General features: G+C 35.8%; 1 protein-coding gene across 2 annotated transcripts in view; it reads right to left on the reverse strand.

Moving 5' to 3' along the window:
- Positions 1–22,680, reverse strand: part of SLC9A4 (solute carrier family 9 member A4) — an 88,370-nt gene that overhangs the window by 21,260 nt on the left and 44,430 nt on the right. For both annotated transcript variants that reach the window (XM_074192209.1, XM_074192210.1), the window contains exons 5-8: positions 12,532–12,734; positions 10,526–10,612; positions 7,025–7,095; positions 1,832–1,993 (exon numbers count right to left, since the gene is read on the reverse strand). In XM_074192209.1, the coding sequence (XP_074048310.1) occupies positions 1,832–1,993; positions 7,025–7,095; positions 10,526–10,612; positions 12,532–12,734 (523 nt within the window). The remainder of the gene's footprint in view (positions 1–1,831; positions 1,994–7,024; positions 7,096–10,525; positions 10,613–12,531; positions 12,735–22,680) is intronic.

Genomic DNA, 22,680 nt, shown 5'->3' on the forward strand with positions numbered 1-22,680 from the left:
AGTGTTGAGTGTCTTTAGTGAATTCATTCATTGCTCAAACTCTCAAACTTCAACACTTTCTCTATTATACAATACATAACAAGAATGGCATTGGTGTATCATTATCTAAATGGAAGGGAGCTATCCTGGAGTTAGGAAACATAGACTTCAATGTCATTTCTTTTGATTTTCATTGCTTATGTTTCTCTCAAGTGGCTTTCTGAATTTAAAGAAGCCATGATGGGGAGGGATGCTTTTAACTCTATCCTTCAAGCTTCAACTGTCACTATTTTTCACCACTCCATGCACCTGTCTAATTGGACTACTTTTCATCATCTGCCAGGGTCTATGCTTTCTCATCTCTGCACATTGGTTCATATAATTCCCCATTTCTGGAGTGTCTTCATTTTCTATCTCCTCCATCTTTAATCATTGAAATTCAGTTCATCTTTAAAGATACCCTTCAAAAGTGACATCTCCTAAAAATTCTTCCTTGATCTCTTTCTTTTGGACTTCCAGATCAAAAATAATCTTTCTTACTTGGAATTGCCATAGCACTTTATTCCCATTTCCTTTATGTATTTTTCATGCTCTGTTCTCCATATTATGCATGTCATACCTTCACTACTAAATTATCAACCCTAAATGGGGGCAAAGATACATGCTTTATATCTCCTCCCAGGGAGGAGCTAGAAAAGCACTCTGTACAAAGCAGGTACTTAATCAAATTGAATTAAATGGATCCATAAATTACTGTCATTTCAACCTAAGTAATCTCTGAGTCCATAAGCTAGTAAGTAAATCAAACACCTTTGGGAGTTTCATTAACTCTAAGAGGAAATGATATTAATTGGTAGGACTATAGCCCCAAATGAAAGTTATTGTCATTTTCAAATGTTTCTAGCTTTCTTTTTGTGAGTCACATACTTTGATAAAAATAACATCTAAGAAGTCTATAATAGGAAATTCATGAAATTCTTTCAGGAAGAATTGGGGTGGATGGGTCAAGCTTATATTGATTTGCTTCACATTTCCATAATATTTTTTATGCACATTCTGGTCTTCACTTATGATACAGTGGATTTAGAATCAGAGAGTCTGGGTCCAAACCTACCCTTGACATTGTAATATGCCTTGTAAAGCCTTGGACAAATCAATTAAAGTCAATGAGGGAAAGGGAGAACTCTATTTCCTCATCTGCAAAATGAGATCTCTTCCAGTTCATTACTTTAACTTCCCCATACCATATTTCCTCAATAATTTATACTTACTATAATAGCGCATGACCAGATCTCTCCATACACTCATACAGACTTTGTCTTTACACAATTCTAAATGGACTTGACTTTCCATCTATGACCCAGCAAACAATCATATCCCATTGCACCTCCTCCTTGTTGTGCTCCTCCAACCCCACAATGATACATTCCTTGATCAACATAGGTGAAAGTGGGTTAGGGAGGATATAATAGAAATAAAGTAGCAAAGAGCAGAAACTACAAGAGCAGCAGCTGACAAGAGTGCTGAGTCTAAGACAGGTTGATAGGTGGGAAAGAATGTGTAGTCTAGTTTGTAACTCTACAGGGTGTCAGAGATCTTTATATAGTTTAACTTCTGCTTGACAGGTATTTGCAGACACAAGGTAAAAGAAGATATGCCCAGGGGAAACTTTCAAATGGAAAGGCTTATATTAGCACCTAGAAGGTTCATTCTTCAAGAGCTATCTCTTTGACTTTGGCTATGAAATTATTATTATTTATAAATTATTATCTTTATTTGAAATTCAATGATTAAGTCACTTTTGAATTTTAGCATACACAGTTCCTTGACTGAAAAAATGGAATTGACTTACTGGAAGGGAATCATAAAAGCTGTTGTACTAAGAATCCCGGTCTCTACCATCTCAATAGCCTGTTTCATTTCCAGCTTCTTATACAATGAAACAATGCTTGATTTAGGTTGGTTCTCTCGGATCAAAATTTTCCGTAAGTATTTATGGTCAAACTTCTTAAACCTGAAAATGAAAAAGAACTTTTCAGAAACCAGTGATATGTATCTATCTGTGTCAGAATGAGAGGGAGAGAGTCAGAGAGAGAGAGAGAGAGAGAGAGAGAGAGAGAGAGAGAGAAGACATCATCAACATTATTATGTCTACTTTTTAAAACATTGAAAAAAGACCTGGAATCATAGCTGTCTTAGCCTTTTAACAACAATCCCGCTCCATCTCCCCAAATGGTGCATTTTTTAAATGAAGAAAAGAAAGAAGGAAATGATGGCCCACTGGCCTGCATATATTGGAAATCAAGTAGACAAAGGGAAGGGACAAGCTGCAATCAGGGCAAAAAGTGGGAGTAAAGTGGGGAATGGGGGAGGCACAGCATAGCTTAACTCCAATTGTAAGAAAAGAAATGAGGGTGGGTTGAAGCTTTTGAACAAATGTTCTATTCTAATAGTACATAACAGCAGCAGCTGCACTTACAGTAATACTGGCCTATTCAGCCAGACACCAATAAGTTTAAATGGCCCAGTAGTTACAGTAGTTTTGCCCCATTATGTTGCAGATAATTTTGAATCCTGCCAATTAAGGGAAAAAAATTCCAAAAACATATGCCCTGACAGTCTGAATAACAGAAAGACTGAATAGGCTGCACACTAATTTGGTGCTGATTATTATGCTTGCACCCCTTGCCCATTATTGACTGAGCCTCACATCAAGCATGTGGTCCAGTTTGTTCTCTGGTGTGTTTTAAGTAGTAGTTATCAATTCTTTTGATAATTTTCTATTCAAAGGGCAGCTTATATGCCTCCATTCTCTTCTAAAGGAGGGTCCAACTTTATGTGATCATAGGGTTACATAATTAAAACCAGAAAGAACCACATATGTCATCTGGTATCTCTACCACCACCACCATTTTACCAAAGAGGAGCCTGAGATCTAGGAAGATTAAATGATTAGTCAAGGTCTTATAGACATTCAAAGACAGAATTTCAACCCAAATTATCTGACTACAGAACCAGTCTTCTTGAGGACTTCTATTGTAGTTGGACCCATTGTCTCCTGAGGCAGTTTATTCTCTCTCTGAATAGAGTTATTAAGAAGTTTTTTTCTGACAGCAAGCTTAAAATTTCCTTTTTTTTTTTGTAATTCCTACTCATTGCTCCTAGGTCTATTCTCTGGGTCTAGATAAAGCCAGCTTAATCACCCTAAATCAGTGACTTACAAAAAATTTTCATCCAGAAATCCCTATGAGGCCAACCACAAACAACCCCAAAACATTACCCACCCAAAAGCCTACAGTTTGCATACATGTGCCACCACCACACCAATGTTATTCATAGCTAAAGTTGTGGTCTCCCTCTTGGCATCCCGTGAGGGAAAGAGGTCACAGGAAAGGTCTGAAAAGTTGACAGAGTGATTCATTCTATTCATTTGAACCTACATTTTGCTACAACCACCACTAAATAACTATTTTTTTAAACTCCATAATTCTAAATTTCATCCTTTTCTCTAGGAAATGGAGTTCTGAAATGAGACCTGAAAATGGGAAAATATGGAGAAGAGGAATTTGAAATTATGAATCTCAGAGTTTATCTAATCCAGCATTCCAGTCAATACACAAATCACTTCTACTATCCCAGGCAGAGAGCCCATTTGCCTTTGGTGCTCCACTGGCCTATTAAACAAAACTTCTTTGTTTTCCTTTTCCCTATGATTTTTTTGGGGGGTGGTAGAAGAGGAGTTTGGATCAGTTATTTTGCTCAGAGAACCTGAAAAGCAAAAACTCCTTCCATCATGAAGATGAACAGCTTTATAACTTTTATTCTTAGACAGTGACCAGGGATATTGAAAATTAAGTGATTGGCCCATGATCACTGAAGTACTTCTTGAAAACTGGTCTACCAAACTCCAAATATTGCCATTGCCATCTACTACACTTTGCTTCTTTTTGTCTCCTTGTTAAGTAAAAATCTGTTGGAATTTAAGGAGAAAGATGCTTCCATCTTCTCCCGACCTAGTTCATCCTACTAAGCCCCAAGGAACGTTTGCAGTTGACCAATAAAACATGATTAATGGACCCAGTCATTTGAATTTCCTTGGGAGTACAAATGTCCTAGAACTATTTCAAAAAAGTTTCTACTGCTTTATACATGCATTGGCTTTATCAAAGACTTTAAGTCTTTAAGTCAAGCATGTACCCTTTAACATAGTCCCAATGATATATACAAACATTCCTGAAAGGAAGATTAAATAAAATTTTAAAGCAGGAAGGACCACTCCCACACCCTATTCAATTGATGGGCATGCAGTCTAACAACTCTAAGCCTCAAAGCACAATCATAAGGAAAATGGAAGCAACCAGGGAGTGTTGAGGATGGAAATCATAAAGGTGTGTGGTGAGATCCTTTACACCCATCCTGTAAAATGACCACTACAGAGCACATTCAAAACTAATAATAGTGAAGAAATTCTGCTCTCTTGATTAAAGTCAATGTAGAAGAGGTTGAGGAAGAAAGAGAAAATAGAGAAAAGAGAAATAAACCCACTATTTTTAAAAAGAAAAAGTAGAATGATGAAATTGTCTTGGATCCACAGAGAGAAAAAGATATCAAAGAAGGGTGTGTTCTACTTTAGACTTCTTCCTAAAAGAAAGGAGGAAAATCTGCATGAATGTGACCTATATTCTTACCACTATTTTCTGGTCTAGTCAGAAGCATATGTCAAAGGAAGACCCTTGTCCTCTTGTCCCAGGACTGCCAAGAATATAAAATATCATCCAGTTGTTTTTCTTAGTTTTCTCCTCAGTACCTCTTTCAGTGAGTGCTGAGAAACTATACCTTTCAATTTCAGATCAGGACAAAATTGATTAAATTATCAATAAATCAATCTACAAGAATTTATTAAGCACCTTCTATGCAAACTATTATGCTAATGACTAATGCAAAGACAAAAGTGAAAATAACCCATACCTTTAACAAGCTTACATTTGAACAAGAGAGCTATGTACATGTATGTAGGTATATACATGTTTATATACTTGCATTATCTATACAACACACATACATGTTAAGAGAGGAAACATGGTATAGTGAGTAGAGGGCTGGCATCAAAGCCCAAAAGACTTGGGTTTTTTGTTGCATTATATATTTAAATTACACTGATATATGCAAATTGTACATGAGAAGTTGATGGATAAATTGTACCTAGCAAATAATACAATATAAAGGGGGAAAAAGTCCCAGTCTTTCTATATAAGCATGATAACAAGTGTAAGAAGTATCTGGAGTCAATGTAAAAGAATGTGGGTTCAAAATCCATCAAAATGCACTCTGTTGATTAATAGCTGTGTGACTTTGGGCAAATCACTTCATCTCTCTCTGTGCTTTAGTTTTCTACCAATAATATGATAGTATTGAATAAAATGATCTTTAAGTTTCTTTCTCGCTCTAAATCTATCAACTAGAAATAAAAATATATATTAAAGTGTGGGTTTTGATGTCTCCCTTTTAATGTGGCTCAATCAAAAACATCTGATTCTGTTCCATTCCAACAGGAAAAAGTCCCAGAAATATAAAGAAGCATTATGGTATAGTGTATGGAAAGCTGATCTCAGAGTCAGAGTCAAAATCCTGATGTCATGTAGCCTGTCTGTAAGACCCTAGTCTAGGCAATGTTCTAAGGTCTTCTTCTAAGTTGCAGAGAAGGTGCTGACCTTCATAGGTGAAGGGAGTTTCCTTACTTGGAGTCCCCTATGCTAATGAATTAATAGGTTCCATCCCTAGCTCTATGCAAATTGAATACAAGCTAACCTTGGAAGAGAAAGTACTAGTGGCTAATGGAATCAGGAAAATTTTCATTTACAAAATATCACTCAAGCTAAATCTTTAAAGACAGCAGAGATTTCAGGAGGTAAGGTATAGAAGAGCATTCCAGGCATGTGGGACAGTGTACAAAGGTCTGAAAATGTGACTTGTGTGAGTCATAGAAAGAAGGCCAATGTAACTGTACTAGAGAGACTGCAAAAGAATACAGAGATTTGGATTAGTGTGTGAATAATAAATTCAGCAAAAAATGGTTGTATTATTCAAATTTTTACTGCATATTTCCACTAGGATAGAACAATTTGCTACATTTTATATACTTTGAATAGTATGAACTGGAAAACTAGGAAAGGTTCATTTTTGGGAAGAGCCTTAATAGTCAAACAGAAAAGTTTATTTCTGACCCCAAACATAATAGAGAGCCACTGGGATTTATTGAGTTGGTTAGGGGGTCATATGATCAACCCAGAATTTTAGAAAAATCCCTTTGAAAATTATGGAGAGGAAGGACTGGAGTTGAAATAAGAAGATCAAATTGGAAACTATTACTTAAGATCCAGCAAAAGGTAACAAGGATCTGAACTGGAGATTTTACTACTGATTGAATAAGTGAATGAATGAGGAGGTGATACAAGGAGGACATCAAGGCATTGAACTTGGGTTATTAGAAGAATAGCAATCTCCTTCACAATACTAGGGAAGATCAGGAGAGGGATATGTGCTATAAGAATTGGTGTCATTCAGTCTCCCAAATGTACTTGATTTCCTTACTAGTTTATGTGCTGGGAGATTAGATATACTGACATAATACACTCTTAGGAATGTTATAAATTCACTTTGGACATATTGAGCTTGAGATGTCTATAGAATATGCAGTTTGAAGTGTCTGAATGATGAACTAGGACTTTGAAGTTCAAAGAGAATAACTAGGGTTGGAGCAACATAGAACAAGTTGATTCTCTCTTCCACCCATCAACTTTTTTGAGCATTTGAAAACTGGCCATCATATAATCACCACAGTCTTTTCCTGGTGAAAACTTCATAGTCTTATTGACTGTTTTCCCCTCCAAGATGACTTTTTAAAAAAATTTTTTTTATTGTATTCCTACAAGATGATTTTCAGATTTTTCTCATTACTTCCCCCAGATACTCTTCATTTTTATCTATTTCTTTCTAACTTAATCTCTTCAATAGGATCTGCTCACAAAATGTCCAAGTTCCTTACTTGTCTCTCACTTGGTAATGACTCCATTGTCCACACACATCTTCAATTCCAGCCTTCAAATGGTCCATCAGCTACCAAAATTGAACACAAGGACACGATAGTCTGTGAAATGTTTATTCTGACAAATACAGAAACAAAGGTCATGCATAGGGAAAATAGGCACCTGGCAGACTGGACCTTTAATATTTTGAAACTCTGAGCATGCCCATCACTCTTTCTAAATACTTTACCTCCATAGTACCCCAAATTGTCTTTTCACTTAGTTTCATGGATTTAGAGACTATGCATTAAATTTTTTGACTATGATGAGAACTTCTAACAACAAGTGAATGGTATCTGTAAAATACTTTGTATAATAACCTAGTTGAATCTCACTGGAAATAACCAAGAAGTACCATTTAGTGAAACCTAACTATACACATCTTAATAATTAATAACAAACTCTGATCTCCCTGAAAACAAAACAAAACAAAATCCACCATGGTTATATTTAGTTTGTTTCCTCCTATAATAAGCAGGGTTAACTATGTGACATAGTGTTTAGAGTTCTGGAAAAGGAGTCAAGAAGATTGATTTCAAATCTTGCCTCTGTTACTTATTGTCTGTATGACTGGAAAAGTTGCTTAAATTCTCTCAGCTTTAATTTTCTTATCTGAAAAATGAAGATGATAATAACCTATACCTCATAAGGATTATTATGAGGATCAAATGAGAAAATATATAGGAGGTGACTGGCAAACAGTATTCTATAGAAACATAGGCTATTAATATAACTACCACAATAGAGCAAATACTACTGTAGGCAATATTAAAATTCTGTCCATAACTACTTTCATTCTATCATTAGACCTCTAATATATTGCATGTGTTTATACAAAGCTGTTTAGGGAAAACAAAATGGAAATTTTGAACATGTAATTGTGATAGCAAGGAAGGAAATACTCACTAATAAAAAAAATGACCTTTCTGAAATTTAGAGGCTTTAAGTATGCTTGAGTCACTAAAGAAGGAAATGAATTGCTCAGGGTCACCCAGATAATGAAACAGAAAGAAATTTAAAACCCAGGTATTCTTGACTTCAAAGTCAGTTGTCTATTCAACATAATACAAGACCTCTCTTTTGGGAATTTAGCAACAAATTAGTTCAAAGGAAATACAGATCAGACTCCAAATGAATTTAAGGTAGGAAACTTCAGTGAGTGTGAGTTTCTAATATTTTCATGAAACAATATTACAGAATGAATTTAGACCTAAATACTACATCAATTCACTGACTTCTCCATGAAATAATAATGAGGAAAAAAGAAGAAAGAAATTAATATCCCAATTCCTTAACTGAATACTGAAACTCTGGTTTCTTGAACAAATAATGCTTCTCAATTCCTACACTTCTCAATTCTTCCTTCTTCACTAGCTATTCCCACATTTTCATCAGTTTCTAAATATTTGGGCTTGGATTTTTTTTTCTACTGCTCTAATGACTATATTTGTGGGTGTTAGGTATATGTACATGTAAATACATTTGTGTTTATATATATATATATATATATATATATTTAGCTCTAAAAACCTATATATTTCCTCATCAAAATATTTTCAGTCTTCCACTAAAATTCTGTTCCTTTCCCTTGGGTTCTCAAAGGCCATGCTGTTGAAGCAAAAGCTATGGTTACAGTGATTTTGTCTATGTGAAAGCTTTTTAATTTAATGTAATCAAAATTATCTAGTTTGTTTTTAAAGCTGTTTTCCATCTCTTCCTTAGTCATAAAGTGTGTCCCTTTCCATAGATCTGACAGCTAAACTACTCCTTGATCTTCTAGTTTGCTTATAATATTGTTTTTTATGTCTAAATCCTGAATCCATTTTGATCTTATCTTAGTATAGGTTATGAGGTGTTGGTCTAATCCAAGTTTCTTCCATACTAACTTCTAATTTTCCCAACAGTTTTTATCAGAGAGAGTTTTTATCCCAATATTTGGATTCTTCGGGTTTATCAAACAGCAGATTACTATAATTGTTTCCTGCTATTGCACCTAGTCTATTCCACTGATCCACCACTCTATTTCTTAGTTGACACCAGACAGCTTTGATGACTGATGCTTTATAATATAATTTTAGATCTGGTAAGGCTAAGCTGGAGCAAAACATATGACTGGTTTTACCAAGCTCAAAAGGTTTTTAAAAATGGGACTGATGACAGAGTGTATTGTTGTTTGAGGATTAACCCTGGATGGTGGCCAAGGAAGCTTAAGTTCATCTAAGTACAGTAATATTTATCACAAGATGGCAGATACTAGGTCATTGAAAAAATTTGTCTATAGCAACTATGAAACACTCAAGGCAACAATCTGCTTGGATGGAGAATGTGCCCACATCATTGAAATCATTGACTTTTCAAAGCAAAACCAGAGAAGAACCTCCAAAAAAAGGACTTTTGATTTTCACTTTTCAGCAGAGCAGTATGACTTTTTTTTTGTTTTTTGTTTAACAAAGCAATGGGGTTAAGTGACTTGCCCAAGGTCACACAGCTAGGCAATTATCGAGGGTTTGTGTTAAGATTTGAACTCAAGTCCTCCTGGCTCCAGGGTCAGTGCTCTATCCACTGCACCCCCTAGCTGCCCCTCAGTATGACTTTCAAATCTCTACCACCATTTGTTTTCAGATTCTAGTGGAGGCTGCTTCAAATCCTGTGCTCAAAATTCAAGGAAATAGCAACTCCCTTAAGGTCATTGGCTCTACTGCCAGATGCACTTTCCACAGCCATCATCCAGGAGCAAAACCCCCATGGAGAAAGGACCTATCATTCCTACCTTCAAGGGTACCACCATTACCAGCCAGCTATCAATTACTAAGAATAGGGGCAGACCATAAAGTCCAAGAGCAAGAAAGCAACAATTATAGGAAAACGACCTGGTAATTACCAATAGAAGTGATATAGTCCCCAACTGCTCAACATCTGTAACTCCTGAAGATCTTTAAAAGGAAGTCTTCAGCTTGGTAATGTCTAAGGGTTCACCATCAGAAACTGATATGGTCTTATTAATGGAAATGAGATTGTACAAGCTATATTATTGTCTGCTTTGCTACTCCTAAGGACTACTGTTCATTACCTTCTGACATGTTATGAGAAGAGGGACCGTTTTATTTCTTGATCTGTATCCCTGGCTCTTAGTGCTTTGCATAGAATAATTTCTTAGTAAAAATTGCTGAAAAAATTCCTTTAAAGAAGGTCACTGGACAGTAACTGACTAGCATCACCCTACCAAAAATTGGAAAAAAGCAGTTACTCTGATTAAGAAATGACAAGGTCAATGACTGATTTATTTGAAGCAGGAAGTCCAACTTAATCATTCTGGCCCAGTACTCTAATGACAATTTCATGTTGTATGATAGCTTCCCATTCCAACCAAAGGTAGATGCAATTACTCTATTTGAGAAGGTTATGTGGTTTCTTCTGAATCATTTCTCTATTTCTCTTTGTTAGTTATATAGATAACTTACACGGGTATGAAGCTCTTCATTGATGGATTCTTTTTTGTTGGTCTTTTTCACATCTAGGTATCTGACCAAAGGGCCAATGGTGATTCCCTGGAATGGAAAGAAGAACAATTTTTTTTTTCATTTTATTTGTTATTCCTATCTAATACTCAGAGATGAAAATTAGAAGGTAAATGAGATCACACAATTTAGAGTAGAAAAGGAAATTAGAGATCATCTAATCTCCTTTACAGACAAGAAATTGTGGCACAGAGAGATGAAGTGAATTTTTCAAGGTCACATTTCCAATAAATGACAAGTCATGTTTAATAACTTCACTAACGTCCCATTGAAGAAGACCAGGAAGCTCAAACCACCTGAATAACTCTATCAAATTAAGGTTAACAATAATGGACCAAAAAAACCTTCTTTCCCTTTTCTTTTTTAGCAACGAGCAGCCAATCCCCAATTCCCTAGTCTTCTATCTTCCTTCCCCACCCTCCTAGCATGAATTGGCACCAGTTCTCAGTTCCATGCTTCCTGTTTTGGTCACCCAACACTTGGTTCTGTTCTCACTAAGAACCCTATATAAAACCCCACCAGAGTTACAGTTCTGAGATGCCCCATTCTCTCTGAAACCTCAGAAGGATATTTAATTCTATCTGAGTCCTAGTGGACCTGACTTGTATCCTCCATTCTTCCTATTTGTTTTTTCATGTTGCAAGTTGTGCCCCCTCCCCCATAAAGCTGACTTTTTTTCTTACTCTAATGTTTTATGTTTCCTTGAACTAAACTGCTGTTATTAAAAATCTTCCTAAACCTATGATGCCTCCTGAAATCAATGTTATTTCTATTTCAAAAATCTATGGATTTCCTTAATACCTTAGTTTTCTTGGACTAAACTCTCATCTAGAAAACTGTTCCCATATTATAAAATACAAGAAGGACAGGGAAGGAATGAAGAGGTCATTTCAGTCTAATCCCTCTGTTTCTAGTGAGGAAACTAAGACCTAGGAGAAGAAAAGTCCCAGGGTTTGAAAACAATTTAATAGCAAAACTAGAGTTAGAATGTAGAATTCCAGTGTCTTAATTTTGGTTATTATTATTATTATTATTATTAATTATAACTTATAATCAACACATCCTTGCTATTATTTAATATAATAATTAAACATTCTTTTGTCATAATTAACATATAATTTTATACATTATTAGAATTAATCATAACTAAAAAATAATTAGTGCACTCAGTGGAGATTAAAAATCCTAGTCTTGGTTCTATCATTAATTACTTTTAATAATAATTAATAATTTAAGCAAGGTAAGCAATTTTTATCCTTTTTTGTTAAGAAGGAATAAAATTTTCATCCTAAGTAACTGAATTTATTCTGTAAGAATTAATTCTAAATGAAACATGAACTAACAAGGTATTGGCTACAAGATAAAAAGTCCTTTCTAGTATCAACTGTGATCTTAATATTAGAGGGATCAGGAGAAAATCACTGGTCCCCTAGTTGTTAGTACTTTCTCCTTTCTCAAGTTTATATATTCCAAACAGTTCTCTGTAGTTGCAGAGAAGATGCTGACCTGGATTGGTGAAGGGAATTTCCTTACCTGGGAATTCCCTGGGAATACCAGTGAAATCACAGAACCAGTTACTATTTTAACTATGGTTGTGTACATTTTGAGTGTCCTCTCTCAGGAGTAAGTTCCTTATGGAAAAGTGCTCTTTGTAGTCACCATGCCTTAGATACAGTACAAGCTTGATAAATTTATTGAATTTGATTCTATAAACTATATAGTTTGCTTAATATAAATTAAAGCTGCAATACAGTTAAGAGTTGTCCTAAACCAAAACTTTTCAGGAGAATTTGAAGCCTCTGTTCTGATCTAAATTTCCCTTGAGTTATTAGTCATATGCTGAAAATTAAGTAGTGCTTTTTAAAACTATATTCTATTTGTTAAAGGGAGGAGGGGGGGATGTTGGAAATACGATAAAAATTATTTTTATTCAAATGAAAGTCACCAACCTGAATGAATACAGTAAAATATATAATAACAAGAGTGGCTGTCACAAACATTTTCTTCCTAGGGAACAGAGACAGGGGCAGCAAAAATGCAAGTGAAAAACTCCCAGCTCCTCTAAGTCCACTGTAGAAGATAATACACTGGTCCTTGATGGTGAAAGGAAAAGTCCGAAACTGGTTACTGACATAGAATAGAGCAAAGACACCTACCAAAGGAAAATAAAATATTAGCGAATCCAATCTAGTCCAATTCAATAAACATATATTAAGCCCTATAATGTGGCATTCATCCACTTGCATATTTATAAGTTGCACATTTTTTCTACCACCTTTCCTCCCCTCCACCCCTGCCCTCAGTGGCAAGTAAACTAGTGAAGTTGTACATATATATTTGTGTTAACATGTTTCCATATTAGTCATTTTGTAGAGGAATTAGGACAACTCTGTGCTGGGTGTTGAAGACACAATTGATAAAAAGAAAGACAACCCCTATACTCAAAAAAAAGCTTAAAATCCCAAAGGAGAGACAAGACGTAAAAGGAGAAAAAGAAAAAAATCCAAAGCAATATAGGAATCAAGGTCCAATTAATGTGCCTCTGCCACTGGGACCTTTTTTTTACCCTTTTCCCTTTTCTTTTCTTTTTCCATTTACAAGTTTTGAAAGTTTTTTAACATTCATGCACTTGCATATTTATAAGTTGCACATTTTTCTATCACCCTCCCTCCCTTCCCCCCACCCCTCCCCTCAGTGGCAAACAGTCTAGTAAAAGTTGTACATATATATTTGTGTATGACATGTTTCCATATTACTCATTTTTGTACAGGAGGAATTAGGATTAAGGAAAAAGAAAGAAAACCATGGGATAGGAAGGAAAAGGATAAGAGAAGTTTTTTAAAGAAGTGAACATAGGGGGCAGCTAGGTGGCAGCTAGGCGGTGCAGTGGATAGAGCACTGGCCCTGGAGTCAGGAGTATTTGAGTTCAAAGACACTTAATAATTATCTAGCTGTGTGGCCTTGGGCAAGCCACTTAACCCCATTGCCTTGCAAAAAAAAAAACTAAAAAAAGTGAACATAGTTTCAATTCAGATTCTCTGGGTTTTTTTGATTTGTTTGTTTTCCTCTGAATGAGGATAGTGTTGTCCATAATAGATCTCCCAGGGTTGTCCTAGATCTCTGAACAGTGGAAAGGAGGTGCATCCATCATAGCTGGTCAACTCACAATATTGTTGCTAGTGTGTACAAGGTTCTCTTGGTTCTTCTCCCTTCACTTGGCATCAGTTCATGTAATTCTTTCCATGCTTCTCTAAAGTCTGACCTTTCGTTTCTTATAGAACAGGACTCCAAAGCATACATACACCACAACTTGTTCAGACATTCTGCAACTGATGGACATCCCCTTAATGTCCAATTATTTGCCACCACAAATAGAGCTACTATAAATACTTTTGAACATGTGAGACTTTTCTCATTTTTAAAAATTTCCTTTGGATATAGGCCTAGTAATGGTATTGTTAGGATATGATAGGATATGATCAGTTTTATTGCTCTTTGGGAAAATTTCCATATTGCTCTCCAGAATGATTGGATCAGTCCTATCAACTCTATCAACAATGCATTAATGTCCCAATCTTCTCACAAATCTCTCCAACATAGATAATTTTCCCTTTTAGTCATCTTAGCCTATCTGATCCACTGGGATTTTTCTATTCACACTAATCAAATTCAGTATTTAAATAAGGGAGTGTCCTTTATTTAGTCAAATAGATAAGTTCAGGGTTTTATTTATTTATTTTTTTTAGTCTACAGCCAGAAAAGAAAGCCAATATCATATTGGTTCACTTTTCATTCAACTGCTCCGGAATCAAAGAATCATATTTATATTTGAACTAACCACTGTTCAGTATTAATGCTTCCTTTTGGAAGAATCAAAATATTTTATTCAAGAGGGTGTTCCTTGATCTAAATATATTCATTCATTTACAAAAACTTTTCAAGCACCTTCTAGAGGTAAGAAATTGTGATGGACACAGCAAGAAGCAATGTGGTCTAAGTAGATACAAGATAGCCACTGGAGTTAGACTCCATGAAGTCTTGTTTGTCACATACTAATTGGGTAACCATATCACTAAACCTCTCTGGGTCTCAGACAGCTACTTAATACTATGAGATTCAGTTGAGTTTTTCTACAGAAATAAAAATAAAGATACATTAAAAATGTACCTTTGTTATTATAGAAAAAGCTATTTAATTTCTAATTCATAATTCATGAATATTGCTTTTTAAAAATTGTCTATCCTGACCACTGAGACAAAAATGTCACTAGTCAGAAGTTGTCACCAAGCATCAAAATGATAGACTATGTGGAAATCTTTCTTTCAGAGACAACTGGGATAGTCCTAATCAACAAAAGGTGGCAGCCCTCTAGAAGAATCTATCAAAAAAACACTGGATATATATATAAATATTCCAAAAAATGAAGAGTATGCCATAATAGAGAAGACTAGGGCATAGATTTCCTGTTTATGAAAGGGCAATAGAAAAACCCTGAAAAAGAGTGATATAGTATAGAATGCCAAAGGGACATCCAAGAAATGTGGGAATCAAGTAAGGTCAGTCAATAGATCCTAAGAATCCCCAGGAACACAGGTTAAGCTGATAATTTCAGAAGCGAGAGTTAGCCATTGTTTCTCCAGGTGACTGGGTGGAAAATTGATGTTATGAAAATGTCTGGATCTATCTGAAGATGTCAGTCTTTCTTTGATTTTACCAGCACTACAATAGCCTGTGGAGTAGTTAGATGGTGCAGTAGATAGAGTGCTGGACCTAAAGTTAAGAAGAATCATCTTAATTCAAATTAGGCCTCAGACACTTGCTTTGTTTGACCCTGGGCAAGTTACTTAATCCTGTTTGCCTCAGTGTTCTTATCTATAAAATGAGCTAGAGAAGGAAATAGCAAACCACTTTAGTATCTTTGCCAGGACAACCTCAGATGGGGTCATGAAGAATTAGAAATGATTGAGTGACAACAATGGTCTGTACCTATAAAAGCACAGGGCTGTCTAAGAAGACTTTTTTTTACTCCCCACTGAATTAAGTTACAATCCACCAGTCTCCAAGGTCCATAGGGATTGAAGCCTAGAGGATCCAGTTATTTTTATTCAAAGAGTCAATTGACCAACCTGATAGTGGGACATGAAGCTCTTCACTGATGGCAGAAGTAGCCTTCCTACAATGGAAATGCTTTTTTAATCTCCTTTTCTTGCTTGAAATCAGATTCTGGGACTAGCCACAATACAGAACAAGGTTAGTGGTAAAAAAATCAGGAACAATCTTTTAACAGGTCAATTGTGGCTGTCCTATTCCTTTCCTATATGGAGTTCTTGATAGTCAGAACTACTCAATGTAATCTAAGTAGAATAGTTGCTTATGCCTGATCTAGAAAGGTGAGGCAAACAACTGCATCTTGAAGAAATCAAACAACCCTCCAAAAAATGACAATAGCTACTGTTCCATTCCAGGGAGATCATAGGATCATAAATTTAAATCTGGAAGGGATATTATAATACCATTGAGTATTAATTACCTAGCTAACAGATAAAGAAACTGATGATCAGAGATGGTGTTACTAGATCAGCATCCCATAGTTGGTAGATATCTAAGGTAGGATTTGAACTCAGGACTTCTTGACTCATCCTATGCCCTATCAATTATGCCTTGCTTCCACTTCAAGGCCTTAGATGAACATGCAGAAGATGCTTCAATTGATGATAAATTTCTGTTCCTATTGAAAGTCTCCTGTTTTGCTATTTCACAGTTTTAACTGGAGTAGATCATCAAAGTTCTCAAAATAAGTCAGTAGCAAGCTATTTTCATTAACATATGTTGGAAAATTCCTACTCCCCTGCTTTGCCATGTAAAGCATGTAGATAAGTTCTCAAAGTCTATTCTAGAAGAGCATAAGTTCTGGCAATTAATATCAATCTGGCAAAGTTTCTCTCTTTCTCTCTCTCTCTCTCACTTCCTCCCCATCAATGCATGGTATATATATATATATATATATATATATATATATATATATATATATGTATGTATATATATTTATTTATTTATATTTATATATAGATAAAATCAATGACATATACACACATCCATATATTTAAGTAAGTGACCCAGGCTAATACTTTATATCCATTAACTTCTAGTATCTTTGGTCACTAGAAGCCCCAACTAACTTCCTTATTAGATCATTAAGTAATGGAATTTAGGGTCTCCAAACCAGAAGACCCTGGTTTAGAAGTTAGCTAGGGGAATGTGAAATTTGTTGTCCTCTAAGACTGTAATCTTTGCTTTGGAGAAAATTGCTAAAGGTCATAAAGAAAGTACAAAGGTAGAGAGAGGCAAGATGGGAGGAAGGAGTCTGAATCCTGAAGACAGCTCTCTGGATCTGGAAGTATTCCCAGGGATCTGAAAGAATTGTTTCTTCATTTTCTTCAGCTTTGGGTATGGGGCCTTTGGATACTGGTGGGGTTCTTTTCATCTTCTTTTCTTTCCTTCATGGGGCTTTCAGGTAAGATTTCTTTACATATTTTTTTTTAGGTTTTTTTCAAGGCAAATGGGGTTAAGTGGCTTGCCCAAGGCCACACAGCTAGGTAATTATTAAGTGTCTGAGACCAGATTTGAACCCAGGTCCTCCTGACTCCAGGGCCAGTGCTTTATCCACTATGCCACCTAGCCGCCCCTTTTACATATTTTTAGATTCCTACTGGAACTCTTCTTCTAGCCCTGGAGTCAGGAGGACCTGAGTTCAAATGCGACCTTAGACACTTAATAATTACCTAGCTGTGGGACATTGGTCAAGTCACATAACCCTAATACTTTGCAAAAGAAGCAACAAAAAATTTAGTTGCCCTTCAAAGATTTTTATCATTTTTAAGTTCTAGTCCAGAGGTGAAAAGACCTTCTTGAGCTTTGAGAGTAAAGAATTTCAAACTATATCTCCCAATCTAAAGGGGAAAAATGCATCAGGATGTACAAAACAACATTAATCTCTGAATCAGAGCTCTGCAACATTAGTCAAAGCAGTTGTTCTCTACAACTGTAAAAATAGTGAGGATGATACATTGAACTGGATGATTTCTTAGTTTTCTTCTTGTTCTCAAATTACATGTATATCTTACTTGGAAAAATAGAACCCCTTCCTCTTCCTTTCCATAGCCATGAATGTGGGCAGCTAGGTGACAAAGTGGATTCATCATTGGTCTTAAAATAAGGAAGACTCATTTTCATGAGTTCAAATTCAGTCTTAGACACATATACTAGCCTTGTGACCTTGAACAAGTCATTTTTGTTTTTCCTCAGTTCCTCTTCTATAAAATGTGACCTGGAGAAGGAAATGTTCAACCACTAGTATCTTTGCACAGAGTTTCACACAATTGAAACAACCCAATAACAACAAACAAGAACAAAATACATGAATATTTCTCATTTTAATTATAGGGATTGTGGCTTAGTGGATAAAATACCCAGAATTGGCATCAGGAAAAGCTAAATTTAATTTCTGGATCAGATACGTATTAGAAGTTAGCAGACAAGACATTTTATCTCAGTTTCATCTTAGTTTTCTCATCTCTAAGTCAGGGATGATAATGGCACCAACTTCATAGTCAAATTGAATCTCTCTGCCATGAAAAGTCTTTCCAGGGTGGCAACTTTCCTTCTGTCTTTTCTAGTGCCTGGGTTTTAGGGATGGACCAATTTCTCATGCTCCCTTTTCTCTATTGGGGCTTCACTTCCTAGATAAATTTTTAGGATTTTTTTTAATCCCTGCAATGCTTTGCGGAGGTAGCTGGTAGCACACACTGAACTTGGGGTCAGGAACACTTGACTTCAAATATGACCTCAGACTGCTATGTGACCCTGGAAAAGTCACTTAGCCTCTGTTTGACTCAGTTCCCTCAACGGTAGAATGGCATCATAATAATAGCACTCATTCCCAGGGTTATTGTGAGGACCAAATGAAATAGTATTTGTGAAAAGCACTTAATTGACACATTGCTGTTCAGTTTTTGAACTTGGGTTTTTCTTGGGCTTTTCTTGGCAAAGATACTGCATTAGTTTACCTGAGGCCAGAGGTGAATTTCAGGTCTTTTTAGGCATAATCCAAGTGCTTATTCCTTTTCTCTTCCCTTTCAGCTGCCTCTACAATATCTTCCATACCAAGGTCTTATAACAAAATCCTGTAACTGTAATGGTTTTTGTTTTTCTGATTCCCTTCTGAACATCAGCCCGGGAATAAAACTCTTTCCCCCGATGATCTAGCCATCACTAGAGTGAGTCTTGAAGTAGATTGAAGCTGGCCTAACTAGGTAAATACTTCAGACATGTATGTCTCCATGCTGTAAAATTAGCCTGGCAAATTCCCTAATTGACAAATGGTCAAAGGATATGCAAAGGCAATTTACAGATCAGGAAATTAAAGCGATCTGTAATAATATTAAAAATTGCTCTAAATCACTAATTATTAGAGAAATGCAAATTAAAGTATCTCTAAGGTACCACCTCACACCTCTAAGATCAGCCAATATGACCAGAAAAGACAATGATCAACTTTGGAAGGGATGTGGGAAATCCATTGTTTTTAAATTTTATTTATTTATTTTATTTTTTTATTTAGGCAATAGGGTTTCGTGACTTGCCCAAGGTCACACAATGCATACCAAGGAAACAATGTAAAGACTGACAGAGTGCCTTCTGTGGGGGTGGGGTGGGGGAAGGGAAGCAAGATTAGGGGGGAAAATTGTAAAATTCAAAATAAAATCTTTCTTAAACTTAAAAAAAAATTAGCCAGGCAAGCCAGGATTCCATGATCCCTACCTTGACTGTCAGATAGAACCAGAGACGATTGTTCTACTGCTGCATCTACTTTTTCTTACCCAAGGACTGATAATCACATTAATATAATCTTTTCCACTGTGAAGGTTGGACAGCCTCATTCCCTGTGGCAGGTAACTTTAGAGTAAAATTCATTCTCCTCAGAATCTCTGTGATTCTGAGTAATTGTCTGGCGAAGCTGAATTTCCCTTCCCTGAAAACATTCTCCTTCAAACCTTTTCAGGTTTCATTACTTTGGCATCCCTATCCCAATCTTCTCTACTCTTTCCATTATGAACCTTCAGAACCTAAACTTTTGTTACAAATCATGCTTCACATTTGACTTTGTGAATTTCCCCTAACAGTCATTTTATACATATTTTGTACATTTTGTAATTTTTTAAAAATATTCCCATCCTCTGATAGAATCTAAGTTTCTTGAGGGAAATAACGATTCCCCTTTTAACTTTTTTTTTTTGGTGAGGCAATGGGGTTAAGTGACTTGCCCTAGGTCACACAGTTAGGTAATTATTAAGTGTCTGAGGTCAGAATTGAACTCAGGTCCTCCTGACTCCAGGGCCAGTACTGTATCCACTGTGCCATCTAACTGCCTCCCCTTTTGACTCTTTATTGCTATAATCCACACAGTGCCAATCACATACTAGACCCTACTAAATGCACATTGAATTGAATTGAATCAAATTGAACAATTGAACTGACTAGAGCCTTAAACCATCAACCAAATCATTTAAAGTTATTTTGAATTCAGATCAAGTGTCACAAATACAATGTAATGTAAACTCATTATTTAGTTCCTAAAACTTTATTTTAGAAGACAGATAAAAAGCCACTGCTCAAACACATTTCATCTGTTTGAATGATTTAATATAGTATCATAGAGCAGGCTTCACAATCAAGCATGATAAGCTGCTTAGCCTTATGTGAAGTATATTTTCTCAAGATTCTTAACACTTATTCTAAACTAGAAGCTCCTGTCCTATTTTAGGGGAAATCTTCTAACAGTGCTAAGATTTGTTTGACCCAGGATATAATTTGTGAGATCTCATTCTCATCACTCAAAAAAAGTGCAAATTATGGCTGTTTATAATCTATAGCTAATTTAAAATGCAACAATGTAGAAATTGGCAGAAAGGTGAGAGGAAAAGGTGTAAATTTATCAGGCTAAATATAAATGTGTTAATGTAAAAATTCTCTTAACTTTTTTTTTAAAGCCCATTTACTCTAGATCAGTGATCTGCACATTATTTGGTCACATGAGAAACTCTTTTAGACTCTTTAGAAAAGACCCTGATGATGGGGAAGATTGAAGGCAAATGAAAAAGGACACAGCAGAGAATGAGATGGATGGGTAGTGTCATGGATGTAATGAACACAAACTTGGGTAGACTTTGAAAGACAATGGAGGATAGAAGGTCATAGTATACAACAGTACATGGGATCATGAAAAGTCAAGCACTTAATGACTCAGCAATGGCAACAACAATAACTGATCTGCAAAGTGCCCCTCAAGTGACATTCTTACCTGACAGTATAAAAAGATATAGCCTGACCCCAAGAGATATATAATCCACTAATCAGAAGGTGAATCTCACCTTCAATGAATTAATTTCCAAAAAACTATAGCTATCCTTATCTCCTAATATTCTTTTCCTCCTCTCCTTTCCCATATGCAAATTCCCAATGTTCCTTCTTCAGAACTTGGTTTTCCCTTTCTCTCAATCCCCCCCCCCCCAGATGTTACAACTGCTACCAGAGTATAGATTACCCAGGGGAAAACTCCCTTTGCTCTACCTTATTCCCCATCTCCCTCTACTTTATCCCTCACTACATTCCCAATGCATCTGTGAGTTTTGTAAGGCATCCCTTCAGTCTCTAGGTGTCAAGGAAGCAATGTGGGGGGGAGTAAAAAATTAATTCTATCTGCTCTCTTTCTCATTTAGAGTAGAATAGAGCTAACATGAGCTGTCATGGGAAAACTGGATAGTACAAATCTCACTTTATTATCTTTATTCCCAAACTCAACATGGTTCAAGATTTCTCTCTTACTATCAAGAACATCACCCATTTTCCAAGATAGCAGCTTTGGTGTCATCTTCATCCCTTCACTCTTCCTTAGCACCAGTTTAATAGTTTCCAAATGTGATTACCTCTATCCTAGTATCTGTCCCATTATCTGTTCTCACATATCTGCCATCTTAGATCAGCCCCTTATCATCTCTTTTCTGGTCAGTTCTTCAAATCCCTCCCCAATCTAATCCATCCTCCACTCAGTTGTCAAATTGATTTTTCTAAAACTCAGATCTTACCATGTTACCCTCCTCAATAATATTCAGTTTTTCCTATTTAATCTAGAATAATATTATTTCACTTTCATCTCATCATTTACAAATTTCACACCCATATAAATATACTTCAATGGCTTACTATTACCCCAAGGATTTAATGTAAAAATGTTCTGACTTTTAAACTCCTTCACAACTGACCCCTTCCTATCAACTCTGGTCTTTCTGATTTTTTTTTTTAGATTTTTCAAGGCAATGGGGTTAAGTGGCTTGCCCAAGGCCACACGGCTAGGTAATTATTAAGTGTCTGAGACAGGATTTGAACCCAGGTACTCCTGACTCCAAGGCCAGTGCTCTATCCACTGCACCACCTAGCCACCCCCTTTCTGATGTTTCTTGATGACACTCTGCTTGTTTCAGGGATTCTATGTGTTTCCATTGACTGTCCCAAATATCTTGAATGTTCTTCCTTCTACTTCCTGAATTCCTTGGTTTCCTTCAAATATCAGCCTAAACTCTTTCTGCAAAAGGTCATTTGCACTGTATATATATATTTTCTCTACTTAATTTTTATGTTTTTCCTTCCATTAGAATTGATCTCTTTGAAAACAAGAATAATTTTTTTTGCTTTTTTTGTATGTCAGTACTTCCCATGATCCCATTTTTATTAATGTTTGTCCTTGATTGATTGAATTCTGTTTTTAAGTTTTATAATATACATTATCAATATAGTAATACATGTATGTAGCATGAATAAATATGCACATATTGGAGACCATGTTCAGTTATTTTTTGCCAATTGGACATATGACAAAAATAGTTTAGAAACCAATGCTTTAGGCAATTGCATATTATCTTATTGTCTTATCATGTGAAAAAATATTCTGATCTGTAGATGTAGGTGAAAAATGTTTCCTGGCTGTATAACATGCCTATTCTTTTCTGACTGGTTAAACCAGTTAGTATCAAGTTTCTACT

The sequence above is a fragment of the Macrotis lagotis genome, chromosome 6, assembly GCF_037893015.1.
Source record: "Macrotis lagotis isolate mMagLag1 chromosome 6, bilby.v1.9.chrom.fasta, whole genome shotgun sequence".
Classification (NCBI taxonomy): Eukaryota; Metazoa; Chordata; class Mammalia; order Peramelemorphia; family Peramelidae; genus Macrotis; species Macrotis lagotis.